Here is a 14649-nt window from a genome sequence, read left to right on the forward strand (position 1 = left end):
ATAGAATCCTGAGTCAAGTGAAGGAGCAAACCACACAAAATCGGGGGGGGGGGGGTCAGGACTGAAATCATCAGGAAGACCGAGCAGCGAGCAGCCCAGAAGCCCTGAGGCAGAAGTGGGCTGCTGGGGTCCAAGGAACGGGGGGGGGGGGGGGCGAGGCTAGGGGGTAGGGGACAGCCACTGGGGGAAGGTTCTGGTACCCAAGGCCCTAGAGGGGGCCGGGGCCAGCTTGTGAAATGTGGAGAGAACTTTGGGAAGCCAGTAGGGCCTTGAGAGCAGGAGAGAGGCGTGATTTGTCGGAGGAGACTGACAAGACAGGGCTTGGCACTGGTTCGCTTTGGGGTGGGGGGCCGTGAGGAGGGCGCTCCTGGGGCTCTCAGCCCTGCCTGGATCAACTACAGCAGCTTCATCTCCCACTTCCCAGCATCCCAGCCCCCTCTGGGAATTGAAGGATCCTTCACAAATCAAAATAGCAGGCAAAGAACAGCCTCTAATTGTTCTGCGTAAAAGAAGCAAAATTAGACGAGTCAGCTGCGGGGTTGAGCCTGCCTCCTACACAGCTGTGAACCCATGCCCGCCCGCTGAAGACAGACTTCCCAAGCAGTTCTGCTATCTCCGAGCAAAACTTTTTGTTTCTCCAGCCGCAGGGCAAATGACAGCTATTTTGAGAGGGAGTGGGACAGATGCTGGCCCTGGAGGACAATGAGTGAGTCAAAGTTTTTTTTTAAACAAACAAATCAGTGACTTCATGAAGGAACAGCCTTAGCTGATAGTTTTTGTTCAGCCATTAAAAACACGCGAGAGCGCTCCTTCTGGGCGCCTGGGGCACTGCATGGTATGTGAGGGGTTGGGGGATCTTGTGGGTTGCTAGCCTAGAGGGGTAGGGTGAAGAGAAAGCATCTGATTTCTTGCTTTGCCACTGTCACTGTGCGGCCTTGGCTCAGTCTCCCCATCTCTTCACAATATGGGCTTTAGGCCACACATAGTGCTTTTCAAACTTCAGGGTCCATAAGAATCACTTGCAGGGGGCAGTTCTTGTTAAAGATCATTTCCATGGATTAAGATATAGAAGGGCTGGGGTTAAGTCCAAGAATCTGCGTTTCTTACCGGTTCTTCCCATGATTCTGCGGAAAGTCCGTGGACCACACTTTTGTAAAATCACTAACTCTCAGCCTCTCAGGGCTTTTCTGCTCTGAACTGTGAGCAGGTGCTCATACAGCTCTTCTCTGGGTTTCTCCCATCACCCCAGGACAGCCCTCACCCCTTCCTGGTGTACCTGCGTGTTTCGGCGGTGATCACACTGCACCGGGACTGTCTCAGTGTAGGCAGCCGCCTCCAGGCTACTTGGTGCCCAGCCCAGGCCCTGGCACCGAAGGGGCCATGACTCTAAGTGTTGGCAGACAAGGGGCCAGCTGTGGTGCACGCGGCTGTGTGGCAGTGCGGAACGTGGAGGGGTGTTGCAGAGTTGCAGGTGCAGTGCTTGGTTGCAGACATCTGGCTTGGACACCTGGGCACATGCTCTGACGTCTGACACTGCCCCCTGCTCTCCTTCCCTACAGCTGGGCGAGTCCAGCTGCACGAGAGCAAGACGGTCTGGACAGGACGGCAGCCCTGGTCTGCCAGGGAGGACACCCCCAGCAGTCTCAGGCCCCAGTCATTCTGCTAGGCCGAGTCCCTCCCTCAAAGCTGCCCAATCACATCCCCAAAAGGCCAGGTCAGTGACAGAGAGACAGGTTACTCTGGTTGAGCCCCCAGCTTCCTTCTTTGTATATGAAGAATAAGAACAACTCTCATATACAAGCACTTACTGTGCTTTGGGTGCTGGGCTGCCGTATCATCTCATTAAATTTCATAACAACCCACTGAGGCTGGGAAGAGTGTCACCCTGTTTGTACAGCTGTGAGCACCAAGGCTTAGAGAGTTCAAGTTACTGGCCCAGAATCAATCAGCTATTTTCTTCTGGAGCTTAATTTTCTTTTTAAAAGGTAAGCATTCCGAAAATGCTTTCTGCCAAAGTCACCCCCAGCCAGAGAAACACCCTTCTGTTATAGCAGAAAGGAATGCTGCTCAATCAGATAGATCAGGGTTCCAGTCCTGTCTCTGCCCCTGACCTTTTGTGTGACCTTGGACCAGTCATTTCACCTCCCCGAATTTCATGTGCAACTGAAGTCTGTGCAATGGAACAGTTACACATGCACTTCCTTTTAAGGTACACTAAGATGAAGACGGCCACCAACATCTACATCTTCAACCTGGCCTTGGCAGACGCGTTGGCCACCAGCACGCTGCCCTTCCAGAGCGCCAAGTACCTGATGGAGACATGGCCATTTGGAGAGCTGCTCTGCAAGGTTGTGCTCTCCATTGACTACTACAACATGTTCACTAGCATCTTCACACTCACCATGATGAGTGTGGACCGCTATATTGCCGTCTGCCACCCTGTCAAGGCCCTGGACTTCCGCACACCCGCCAAGGCCAAGCTGATCAACATCTGCATCTGGGTCCTGGCCTCCGGTGTTGGTGTGCCCATCATGATCATGGCTGTGACCCGTCCCCAGGGTGAGTGACCACAGGGGGCACCGCACGGGCCTCTGCGGGGTTGCAGGTCACTTACCAGGGTGGAGGTGTGGACTGCTGATCAATGAAAGTGTGGGTGACCGGCCAGGGGGAGTATGGATAGTCAACCAATGGGAATGGGAATGGCTGGCCAATGAGGAATGGGAATGGTTAACTGTAGTGAGGATGAATGACTGGTCTTGTGGGTTGCTGGCCAAAAGAAATGACGAATGGGATTATGGATGGCTGATCTATGAGCGCATTGCCACCGGCCAGAAGGATGTGGATGACTGACCTGTAAGGAGACAGCTGGATGGCCAGTGGGGTGAGGGTGTCACTGATCAGTGAGCAGTGGAGGCCACAGGATCTTCGGTCCTGTCCTAACTCCCTTCCGCCCCAATTTGCAATCATTGGCCCATGTGACCAAAGCAATGCCTAGAGATTGGCCCCCAGAGAATTACAGACAGGTGCATTTCCTCAGAGTAAAATGGCATTATTAGTATAGTAGCAGCTATATCAGTTAGGGTAGCTGCTCAGTGGTTTAACACAGAAGAAGTGTATTTCTCACTGACATTACAGTTCAATATGAGCAAGAGGAGGAGGGTCTCTATGCCACACAATTATTCAGGGACCCAGGCTCCACAAATGGTTTTGGAATCTTCCACCACTGGCATCTGGCCAACAGATGGATATGGAGAGGGAATGATGAGAAAACACAACCACTTTTAAATGTTATGGCCCATCTCTTAGTGATAGCTGGTCACATGACCCCAGCTTGATGTAAAGGAGTGGGAAAAGTAGTTCAGCAGGGCGTCAAAGCCACGGGTCACGAACCTATCTGACCCACACTATATTGTCATGGGGCACGGAGAAAACAAATAAGCTTGTACATGTTAAATACCCAGGACAGGTCCTGACCCATGGCCAAGGCCCAGTAAATAGCAGCTACTAGAATGGTTAAGCCTGTGAGAGAGACAAGGCAGCGACTCTTACCTCCATTTGACTTTAAGGAAGCTGAGAACCAGAGAAGTCAGAGAGATGATTTATGTAGGGTCATACAGCCAGACATCTGCTGGAATTTGGCCTAGAAACCAAGGCTCCTGTCCCCAGGTCTGTTGCTCTGTTCGGCCCCTCCCGTGAAGGGTTGCAGATCACCAGTGCTGTGCTGGGAGAGGGGAGCAGCTGTGGTGGGAGGCTTCTTGGCCACCGCTGACTCACAGGGGTAGAGCCCTTACAGAGCCTCTGAGCTGTGGGACTTGACTCAGCAGCTGGGCCCACTCCTCATTGTCAGCCTTCGGTTTACGGGCCATTAACTGCAGCCCTGCTGGGGGCTGGGCCAGATGGGCTCACTCACTCCACACACACCACCTCCCCAGTGTGTGCCATCAGCACCTGTAGGCCACTTGCTGTGCGACCTTGGACAGGTGCTGTTCTTTTCCAGGCCTGCTTCTGCCATCTGTACAGTAAGGTCCTTTACCTCTGCAGTGTCTGTGGGTCCTGACAGCCTGATGTCATGGGCTCGCTGTCTGTGAGTCCCCAGCCCCTCCTCACAACTCTCAGGCTACAAATCCACTGTGTAGCTCCTCAAACTGCAGAATTCCCAAAGACCTAGGGAGTTGCTCAGGCCAGCCCCAGCCCTGTGTCTGCACCTCACAGCATCCTGGCTATGGGCCCATCGAGGCTATGGGCTTGGGCAGCATGAGAGCACCTCACAGCATCCTGCCCAAGCCCATAGCCTAGAAACAGGGAGCTCATTCCATCCTGGGAGCCTCTCTTAACTCGGGACAAGTCTGGCAGCCAGAAAGTTTTTGCTAAGAAGCTGAGACTTGCCACCCCAGCCCCAGCCCTGACCTCCAGACTCACACGTGTATCTATCCTCTGCCCTGTGAATGCACCAAGAGCTCAAACCCCACTGTGCTAAATGGTTTACATGCCTTGGCCCATTTAAGCCCCACGACAACCCTGTGAGGCTTAGGTACTGTTATTAGTCCCACTTTAGGGAAGCTCTTGAAGTCTGAGTAATTTGCTCAAGGCCACGCCACAGTTGGACCCGAGTCCTACTCTAAACTCAGGCTCCCTGTCAGCAATATTGTGCCCACTGAAGTTACTTTGGAAATGTGTGAGCTGTTTTGAGTTATCACAATGACTGACATTTAGTGGTCTTGGGCTAAATTTTATCATTATTGTTGCCCATGGACTGGAGTCTTATGAAGGGAGGGACTGGGAGAGAATATAGGAACACCTTCCATATTAGGGCCAATCCTACTGGGGTATTGAAGGATGAGTACATGTTCATCAAGTGTAGAAGAAAAGGAGGACTTTCCAGGGAGAGGAATCACCTTGAGCAAAGGCCAGAAGGAGCGGTGGGACTTGACCAAGTCGGAGGCGGGTAGGAGGTGGGACACTGTGAGCAGGCAGAACCCTTGGGCCCCCGAGCCCCTTACCCCCCTCTATCTTTCTTTGTTTCCTCGACTCAGACGGGGCAGTGGTGTGCATGCTCCAGTTCCCCAGCCCCAGCTGGTACTGGGACACGGTCACCAAGATCTGCGTGTTCCTCTTTGCCTTCGTGGTGCCCATCCTCATCATCACCGTGTGCTATGGCCTCATGCTGCTGCGCCTGCGCAGTGTGCGCCTGCTCTCAGGCTCCAAGGAGAAGGACCGCAGTCTGCGTCGCATCACGCGCATGGTGCTGGTGGTGGTGGGCGCCTTCGTGGTGTGCTGGGCACCCATCCACATCTTCGTCATCGTCTGGACACTGGTGGACATCAACCGCCGCGACCCGCTCGTGGTGGCCGCGCTGCACCTGTGCATCGCGCTCGGCTATGCCAACAGCAGTCTCAACCCCCTGCTCTACGCCTTCCTCGACGAGAACTTCAAGCGCTGCTTCCGCCAGCTCTGCCGCTCACCCTGGGGCCGCCCGGAGCCCAGCAGCTTCAGCCGCGCCCGCGAAGCTACGGTCCGGGAACGGGTCACCGCCTGCACCCCGTCCGAAGGTCCTGGCGGTGCTGCCTCCTGACAAGGCTCGGCCGGCCCACTGTGCACCCCTCCGGAGTGACCTGGCCGTCACACCGAGTTCTAGTGGGGGCGGGGGCCGTGACGTGGACGGGGCCAAAAGGAAGGGGGCAAAAGGAAGGGGGCATAAGGGAGCCTCTGTTTTGGAAAACGTATCTGGGCTTGAGATGAGGCGGGGTCCAAGAGATGGGGCCCCAGCTGTGGGTGGACCTCTGGGGCGGAGCAGAGGTCAGGAGGGTGGGGCCGTGCCTCTGGACTGAGTACGTGGTCAAAGGCTCTGGGTTGTGGGGAGGGAGAGCGAGCTAGCGACCCCTAGGGAGTAGGACCAGTGAGTGGCTCTAGAACTGGTCGGGTAAAGAGGGCCACCGTTTACAGTGGGGCAGAGGCTTGACAGTGGGACAGCTTTCAGTTAGAACCCTGAGATGGTCGTGTCAGTGGTGATACCTACTGACTGAGGCCTGAAGCTTCCAGGCCCAGGACCCCAGGGCAGGGGGCGGGCAAGGGGAGAGGGGCAGTGGTCGGGGAGGCGGCTTGAGAATTGAGCTGCAAGGTTGGGTCTCTGCGTGGTGAGGAAGGGCCTCTTCTCCAGCGAATCTCAGGGATGGGACAGTGAGATGTGGCTACGGCTAAAGACTGGGCCCCAGAGGTAGGGCCTGTGTGCAGGGGATAGCGGCCTCAACTTTGGGATGGAGTCCTAGCCCTGAGCTCTAGCAGGAGGTGGGTCTCAAGGCCGTGCTTGCCATGGTCCAGGTCCAACTTGAAATCTTTATAAATAAAAAGAAAAGAAAATAGAGGGCCCTGGCTGGCATAGCTCAGTGAATTGAGCGCGAACCTGCGAACGAAGCGATCGCAGTTAGATTCCAAGTCAGGGCACATGCCTGGGTTGCAGGCAGATTCCCAGGAGGGGACCCACAAGAGGCAACTGTACATTGGTATTTCTCTCCTTCTCTTCCTCCCTTCCCCTCTAAAGATAAATAAAATCTTAAAGAAAATAGAGAAATGTATATACACATATGTACCTTTTCACTCCTTGCCAGTCATGTGCCCTCAGCATCGAATCAGTGTCCCCAGCACTGCATTTCCGGGGGTTGGCACAGGACAGGGAGCAGGGTGGGTGGCTCCAGGACAGGACAGTGGAGCAGGGCTGCAGTTGGGGTAGACTCCTCAGTTGCGAGTCTCTAATGGGGCTCAAAAGGCATAAGGAGGTTTGGGGGCCTTCAGTTCCCAAGCTGAACTGCAGGTCAGCCTCTGTACCAAGAGGTGATGGTGGTTGGGCTGAGGCAGGGTGTGTGTGTGTGTGTGGTGGGGTGGGGGTGGGGCTCTGCTTTGAGGTTAGGTCCTGAAGCCAGAGGGCAGAAGCTTCTTTTTTTTTTTCAGGGTGGGTGTCTCTAGGACCCTGGCTTTTCTAGCTCAGGTGCTGGAGGACAGAGGACCAGGGGTTAGAGCGCCCTAGAGGTTAAGTGCCCTGGGACTGGGTGGGGCATCTGTCTGTAGCACCAGGGCAGGCTTTCTGAGAAGAACCTCTGAGAAATTCTCCTTCCCTTTACTCACCATCTGGTTGCGTGCACTGTGTCCAGTTTCCAGTGAGCTAGACCTGCCCACACAGGGCCCTAACTCTGGAGGAACTATGGGGGGGGGAGGGGAGAAAGCTTCTGTAGCTGTAAGGCTAAGGTTAGTGTGTGCTCCCCCTTTCCCTGCACCTGCTCCAGCTGTCCCCTTCAAACTGCTGGGGAGGGGAGGTCCACCCAGAGCTAAGCAGGGAAGTATTTCTTCTCATTGGGTTGTCATTTTATCCAGGCAGGCCCAGCTGTTTGCTCCCCCCAGTGCCAGGGTTTGTCCTTGTCCCCCGTGCATCCCCTCGCTTCATCTCTCACCCCCACTGCCCTCCCCTTCCTCACAGACGCAGCCTGTCTTACAGCCTGACTCCCTATTGAAGCAGTGTTCTGACATCCCTGTGAAAACAAATTTAATCTTCCCTTTTTGGGACAGATGGAAAGAAATTGACGTCTTTGTCTGAAGCAAAAAGAAAAAGAAAAAGAAACAATGCACCTCTTCTCCCTCTGACAGTCGTTTCCTGGGAACAAAAGCCTTTCCTCTCCCGGGAGGCTGTCTCTCCAGCAGGGGCTGAGAGGGGTGGAGGCTTAGGCAGCAGATGGGATTTGGGCGCGTTAGGGGTGGGGATGCCTTCCCTTAGTGGGCAAAGCATGGTCCCTCTCTCAGGGCAAGGCTGTGGACCTGGGAATTTTCTTCCTCCAGGAAAGACTCCCTTAGTGGCCTGGGAAGATGCGAGGCTGTGCCCAGCACTCAGATCCAACCTGCTAAGCTGCCCGTGCCTGGGGTCCCAGCGCACCTAGATTGCCTTTCCCACCCAAATGGAGCCTGTGTGTCTGTATGGGGGTGGGTATCGGCAAGGCGGGGACACTCCTGGACACTCCTCATCACTTGGGACTGCTTCTGCAAATGCTTTGGGGAGATCTCAGAGGAAACAGACAATTTAGGAATCAAGGAAGGCTCCTGAATGAGGTGGCATTGGAACCAGGTCTATTTATTTTCCTTATAAGAACTGTGTCCCCTTCGATGCCTCCTAGTCTAGGCTTGTCTTGAGGCTGCTTCAGGTCCACTTGCTGCCATGCTCTGTGGCTTTAACACACTGGCTCCCTTTTACCACTTTTCATACATGAGTTTGTCCTGGGGTCAGCAGGGGCTGGGGCCAGGCCACATACCTTTAAGGTAAAGCAAATTTTTAAAAAAAGATTTTACTTGTTTGTGTTTAGAGAGAGGGGAAGGGAAGGAAAAAAGGGAGAGAGAGAAACATCAATGTGTGGTTGCCTCTCATGAGCCCTCCACTGGGGACCTGGCCTGCAACCCAGGCCTGTGCCCTGACTGGGAATCAAACTGGCGACCTTTTGGTTTGCAGGCCTGCGCTCAATCCACTGAACCACACCAGTCAGGGCTAAGGTAAAGCAAATTTGTATTGGAATCTACTTCATGCCATGCTGTGTGCACGCTGGGCACTGAGACTTGGAAGTGAGTCGGGACCGGCCTGCCCTCAGAAAGTTCGAGCCCATTCTCGGAGACAAAGCGTAAACAGAGCATTGCCTTTCCCTGTGATGTGTTCAGTGATGAGGAGCCCCAGGGAGGGTGTCACAGGGAAGTGCCTTTTCCAGCTTTTTACTGGAACATTTATAGCAATCCTGGAAGAGGTGGAAAGGGTCAGAGGGCCTTAATGGATGACTGGGAGTTGGCCGCCCAAAAGCAGGGAAATGTTCAAGTGCTTGGCAAACCAGAGAAATTGTGTACAGCTGGAGCATGGGACTTAGTGTTTCTCATGACATTCCTGGGGGAACATGGGAGGGGAGGGGTGAAGGTAGTACTATTACCCTTGTTTTGGACAAGAAGTCAGGTTCAGAAAGGTCAAGCCACTCACCCCTAAGGCACAGAACTCCTTAACGGTGGCAGAACTCGGGCTACCAGGATCCAGGTTTCCTGGCAGTCAGTGACCGAACACCAGACCTCATTGAAGTGCAAGAGCCATAGTAGCCCTGGGGTGGGGTTTCTGAAGACTTAAAACCAAATGGAAAAACCTCAAGGAAAAGGGAAATTTTCCACAAGCTCTGTTCCTCCTGACACTCTCTAACTCTCCACATTTTAAAATGTGCTGCACACGATGCATTTTAACGCTCCAAATGGACAGTAGAATCTAGAGCAGGGGTGTCAGACTCATTGTCACTGGGGGCCGCTTCATCCCTGCGGTTGCCTTCGAAGGGCCGAATGTAGCTTTAGGACTGTATCAATGTAACTGCTCCTTAACAGTTAAGCGAGAGCTCGGCACTGCTGCTGGGTAGAAATCAGGTGGAGGGCCGGATTGGGCCCGTGGGCCTTGTGTTTGCCATCTGTGCTCTAGAGTGTCACAGGACTCTCAGACCTGGAGCAGGTCTGATTTCCCTCCAAATTTCCATTTCTCTCTCTTCAGAAGGTGGGAGGGAAGGAAGTTTTGGCTTGTGGTTTCAAGATATCCTACAATTTCATATCTCTTGTAATAGAAGTAGTAGTTGAGGCTAGAGAGTCAGGCCTTGGCTTTTCCTTTATGTGCCTCAGTTTCCTCATCTGTAGAATGAACTCCTGCCCTAGCCAGCTGGTTGGAATGTTGCCCCATAGCCGAAAGTTTGCAGGTTCGATGCCCAGTCCCAGCACTTGTGGGTGGCAGTCAATCGATGTTTCTCTTTCTCTCTCTCTCTCTCTAAAAGCAACGAAAAAATGCCCTTGGTGAGGATAAAAAAATTTAGAGTGAACGTCCTTCAAGGGACTGTGAGGATCTGATGAGTTAATGCACAGCAAGTCCTCCCTTTACATTGTCTGTACTTTCTTGGAAAGGGCAACTTTAAGTGCCATGATGTGTAATGAAACCACTTTACATAGGCCAATTGACGTAAGCAAGAGTTAAGTTCCTACGGGATATTTCTAGCCACAAAAGCATCCCTCAGCTTCTAAATAGAGGACCAACATGCTTCTAATATTAAACATTGAAATCAATGTGAGCTAACAAACATTTAAGAAAGTAATAAAATCAAGTAAAATAATTATTTTCCAACTCGCTTATTTCAGTTCAGGGTCACGGGTGACCAGAGCCTCCTGCCAGCTCGGGGAGTAAGGGGGGACCCACTCTGGAGATGATGTTCTTCTGTCACAGGTCACATATCTGTCTCACACACACACCCACACACACTCAGACCAAGACAATGTAGATACGCCAAGTCACCTCACACGCTCATCTTTGGGATGTGGGAGGAAGCCAGAGAACCCAGAAAAAACTCACACGGATATGGAAGAATGTGCAAACCCCACACGGACAGGGGCCCCAGCTGGGGATGATTTTCTTCCTCACCAACATGAGGAAACAATGTTGAACTCAACAGCGTTATTCAGGGACCTGCTGTGTAGGGCCCTGCTCATAAGTAAGCTCTTAGCACGTGGTAAGTCGCTGTTATTATTTACAAGTGGGACTGCAGTGCAAGGTCAGAGCTTGAGACCTAGAAGGAAAGTAGCTGAGCTTCCCGGGGTAGTCATGAGAGAGGAGAGGTGGAGGGCCTAGCCTAGGATCCCTCTGTGCTCAGGAGCCACTGTGCAGAGTGAGAAGTTGCCAGGAAGCTGGAGGAGGATGGGGAGATGTGCTGCCATGGAAACTGGAGGAGGAGGGCGTACCCAGGGGGAGGGAGTGAAGGATACTGTCAAACGCCATATAAGAAAGGTTGGGGGTGAGCAGGGTGCGAGGGTGATGGGAGTAAACCGGAGTCCTCAAGGTCAGTCTCCTACAAGACCTGGGAAGCTCCAAATCTGCATTCAAATCTCAGCTCTGAAGCTAGTGGCTGTGTGACCTAGGCAAGGGATTTAACCTCTCTGGGCTTCTGTGTCTTCCTAGGTCCAAGGAATGGGTCAGGCTCTAAGAGGATGCTTAGTCTCATAGTGTCCTGATTTTGCTGGATTCTTGGCCCCTTGCTGGCAGTGTGATCTTAGGCGAATCAGTTTACTTCTAAGATCCCCCCTCCGAGGACTAGAGATCATGCAAGTAAGGTGCTTACCAAAGAGCCTGGCACAGAGCAGACCCAGAGAGAGGCTTATTCTGTAACCTTGGTGGGGCGCCAGAGGCAGCTATCTGAGGAGGTTTGCCTGGATTGGGATTTAAAGTGATGCTCAAGGTGGAGAGAGGCGGCCACAGACAAGGCCGGGCACCTGGTAGGTCTTCCACCAGAGACCAGCCCTCCCTGTTTGCAGCAGCGGCTCCCTAGCCTGGGGCTTGGCCTCTGCCGCCTTCCCTGCCTGGCAACCACTGCAGATCCACCTGGACCACTCCAGGAGCTTGAAAGCCCCTAGGGAGTGAGGCCCCTGGGTGGTGACCCCGCACTCACCCGCAGAACACAGACACAGACCTCTCTCTCGTCATGGATTTACTCATTATTATTTATTCCTTTCTTTCATTTCAGGGCACTGAGCCCATAGCCCTGGGAACTGGGGGTGGCAATGGGAGAGAGCTGGCCCTGGCCCCTCCACTCCACGCTGGCAGATGTTAGGAGTCGGAAGACAAGTGTGGCTGGCTGTGTGGTTCTGTGTGCAGGCAGCTTGGGGATGCAAATGGGGCTGGCGGGGGGCCTTCAAGATGGACCTCCTGCTGGAGTGATTGCTGGGCTGGGGGTTGCCCGGTGCTAGCCCTGTCACCTCCACCGGCCAGGAGCCCCAGCCGGGCCCAGCTCTTCCCAGAGTGCAGGGCGCTTCTGTGTAGCCACCTCAGTGAGAAGGAGACCCACAGCACGCAGTGCTCATCGTTGCTCTAAGCACTTCACAGGGGGTAATTTATTTAATCTTCACAGTTGACTATGAGGTAGGAACTATCACCCCGATTTTACAGATGAGGAAACTGAGGCCCAAAGAGGGGAGTGACTTGTCCAAGGCCACCACCTGGCCCGTCGATAGCTAGGCCCGTGAGGATGCCATCTTGGGCCTATCAGTCCTCTTCCTCTGCTCTCCTCCTCCTGCGCCCCAGGAGGAAACTCGGCAACAGCTCAGAGGACACTGGGGAGACCTCGTGTCCAGCTCACAGCCATGAACTGAGCCTCCTCAGTGCCAGGCTCCGTGCCTCGTCACCTTGGCAGCAGGGCCACATGCCAGCTGCCCGAGAAACTGCCGAGAGCTTGGCAGGTTCCTCTGCCCTTCCCATTCTCCCAGCCTTGGGAGACCTGCTTGTTCTGTCATTTTTTGACTGCCTGCCATGACTTTGCCGTATGACTCTGGGCAAGTCGCTTCACCCTGAGCCCAGTTCCTCACCCGTGGATGACAACTCTTACCTGGTAAGAAGTAGTGAAGATTAAGAAAGGCTGTGAGTGAAGGACCCTGTGTTTGGTCAAGAAAGAGTTCCCAGCAAGTGGCACCGCACCCGGTAGTCCCTCCACCCAGTGGATGGACCAAGTGCCCTGTGCATAGCACGTGCTCAACAAATGGAGCTGTTTAATATTGTGTAGTTTAATACTTTATATTATGTTATAGGTCACACATGCTCCGTGCCATGTCTCTTAATGCTGTAGGTCATGAGCAAAGGACTTCCTCTTTTAACCATCTCCTTGAGCCCCACAAGATGGCCAGAATGCAACGGAGAAGAAATCTTTGAGACTCCCTTCTCTCCAAAGACTTCATACATGGCTGTGTCCTTCTGTCCTCACTGGCACTGCCCTCCCAGGGACCCAAGATGTGTACACAGCCTAGGAGGAAAGAAAGGTCTCTGGGTGGCACTGGCCTAGACCTTGTGACCTGAAAGTTTGAGTCATGGGGATAGAGTCCGTTGGTGGGTATCAGTGCAGGTGACATCCATCTGATGGGGCTTATCTAGAATCTTCTAGAAGATATGAGTCCCAAGCCAGGAGACTGGGAATGTAGGTTTGACTCTCTGTCTTCCACTTCCTTGCTGTGTGACTTTGGGCAGGTTGCTGTCCCTCTCTGGGCTTCTATGCAGTGGAGGGATAGAGGTAGAAGTTGGTGGGTTCTGGGGTTCTACCATCCTGGGAGAGAACGGAGACATTTCCTTCTTGTTCCTTGATTCCAGAAGCGTTCACGTACCGGTAAAATCCCCTGGGCATCTGCCTAGAGGCAGGAAAAAGGATGCCTGGGGGGTCTGGTGTTTGTAACTGGAGCTGCTTCGCTTTGGGAATGAGGGGAGCGGGTGTGTCACAAAGGGAGCTTGAAGCAAACACCCGGCTTTTTGCTGATCCCAGGTCCCATCTTGGTACCAAGGACAACCTTCTGTCTCCCCAATAAAGTGAGCTGTATTCCCAGTGTCCACATTTCTGGCTGTTTCTTTTGCTCACCTTCTGTGATTCCTCGTGTGTGTCTGCGTGTGTGAGGGGCAGTTTGGGAGGTGACATAGACCTCCTGCTCACACTGAGGGAAAAGTGTGGCTCTGCCCTCAGGACCTGCCCAGGAGGTAGATGCAGCACTGTCTCTAAGAATCCCATCTGATGGGAGAGACAGACACACCAGGCAGCTGTAGCTACTTCTGGCGTGTGCCCCAACCCAGACCAGGCCTCTGCGCCTCCTTCCCCTCCCCCCACCTCCAAATTGGTTCTCCTCTTCCCTGTAGCTCACGCCCCTAATCTAAGTCCCTTGTCCTCCAGAGCCCTGCCCACCCTACATACCTCCTGGGGCTCCCACTAACTCCCCCTTCCTTCCACCCTACTCCCACCTCCCTTCTATCTCCCGGCTCTAGGTTGACCTTGCCTTTGGCTATAGTAGTCCCAAACCTCTGTGCCCTCAAGGCAGCTCTGGGGGTGGGAATTAGAACCTGATCTCCTAAGAAACCTTTTCCACATCCTCAGTGTTCTTCTCAAACAGCTGTTGGCCCTGACAGTTAATAAGTAACTCTCTGGGAGGAAAACTTCCTGGTCTGGTGTCCACCTCTGCGCCAAATGTGACCAGGTCCTTAAGAGGGCACCAGGGCACAGAGCTCCTTTCCCTTTCTAGGGCAACCTTCCATCAGAGAACCAGAACCTCGGCCCAGGGCTGCCCCCCTGGGGCTACTGCATTAAGGGTTTGAGCACCAAGGTGAGCTGCCCAGCCTGGAATCCCAGTCCCAACAGCTGCAGATTGTGTGGGCAGCAGCCTGGGCAGGGCTGCAGATGGGCAGGGTGGGCAGGTGCCTGGACTTCTTGGTCTGAAGCTGCTCTCAGAGAGGGACTCATGCCAAGGAGACTCCGAAGAGGCCTGGCAGCTCCGCCCAGAGCCAGCTCCCACTGAGGCTGGAAGAACATCCTGGAAGGTCAGAGAGAGCATTGGCACAGCATGCTCGGGGGCCCCTGCGTGTTGACGTGAGTGCGTGAGCACAACCGGGTCTTCTTGTTCCCAGAGGAGAAGCATATCTGCTCGACCACTCTGGACATCACTTTCCTCTTTTGTAAAACTGGATGACAATGATTGTAACCAATTCCCAGGGCTCTCCTGAGGACCCCACAAGACGATGGTTTCGCGTGGTAATGAGGGCACACTGTTGTCCTTGGGGAAACACACCTGCCTTCCACCTGCAATAGCAGCTAGTTGCTT

At 53.7% G+C, this 14649-nt stretch overlaps 1 protein-coding gene across 2 annotated transcripts in view; it reads left to right on the plus strand.

Annotated features, from left to right (window-relative positions):
• Positions 1-5611, plus strand: part of OPRD1 (opioid receptor delta 1) — a 45597-nt gene extending 39986 nt beyond the window's left edge. The window contains exons 2-3 of one of the 2 annotated variants that reach the window (XM_037057141.1): positions 2210-2559; positions 5034-5611. In XM_037057141.1, coding sequence (XP_036913036.1) covers positions 2220-2559; positions 5034-5572 — 879 coding nt within the window. In that variant the 5' untranslated portion in view covers positions 2210-2219 and the 3' untranslated portion in view covers positions 5573-5611. Of the gene's footprint in view, positions 1-2192; positions 2560-5033 lie in introns of those variants that run through there. The other variant, XM_037057140.1, reaches the window with a different exon arrangement.
• Positions 5612-14649: the final 9038 nt, after the last annotated feature.

The sequence above is a fragment of the Sturnira hondurensis genome, unplaced genomic scaffold (genome assembly GCF_014824575.4).
Source record: "Sturnira hondurensis isolate 20B ecotype Veracruz unplaced genomic scaffold, ASM1482457v3 Scaffold0009516, whole genome shotgun sequence".
Taxonomy (NCBI): domain Eukaryota; kingdom Metazoa; phylum Chordata; class Mammalia; order Chiroptera; family Phyllostomidae; genus Sturnira; species Sturnira hondurensis.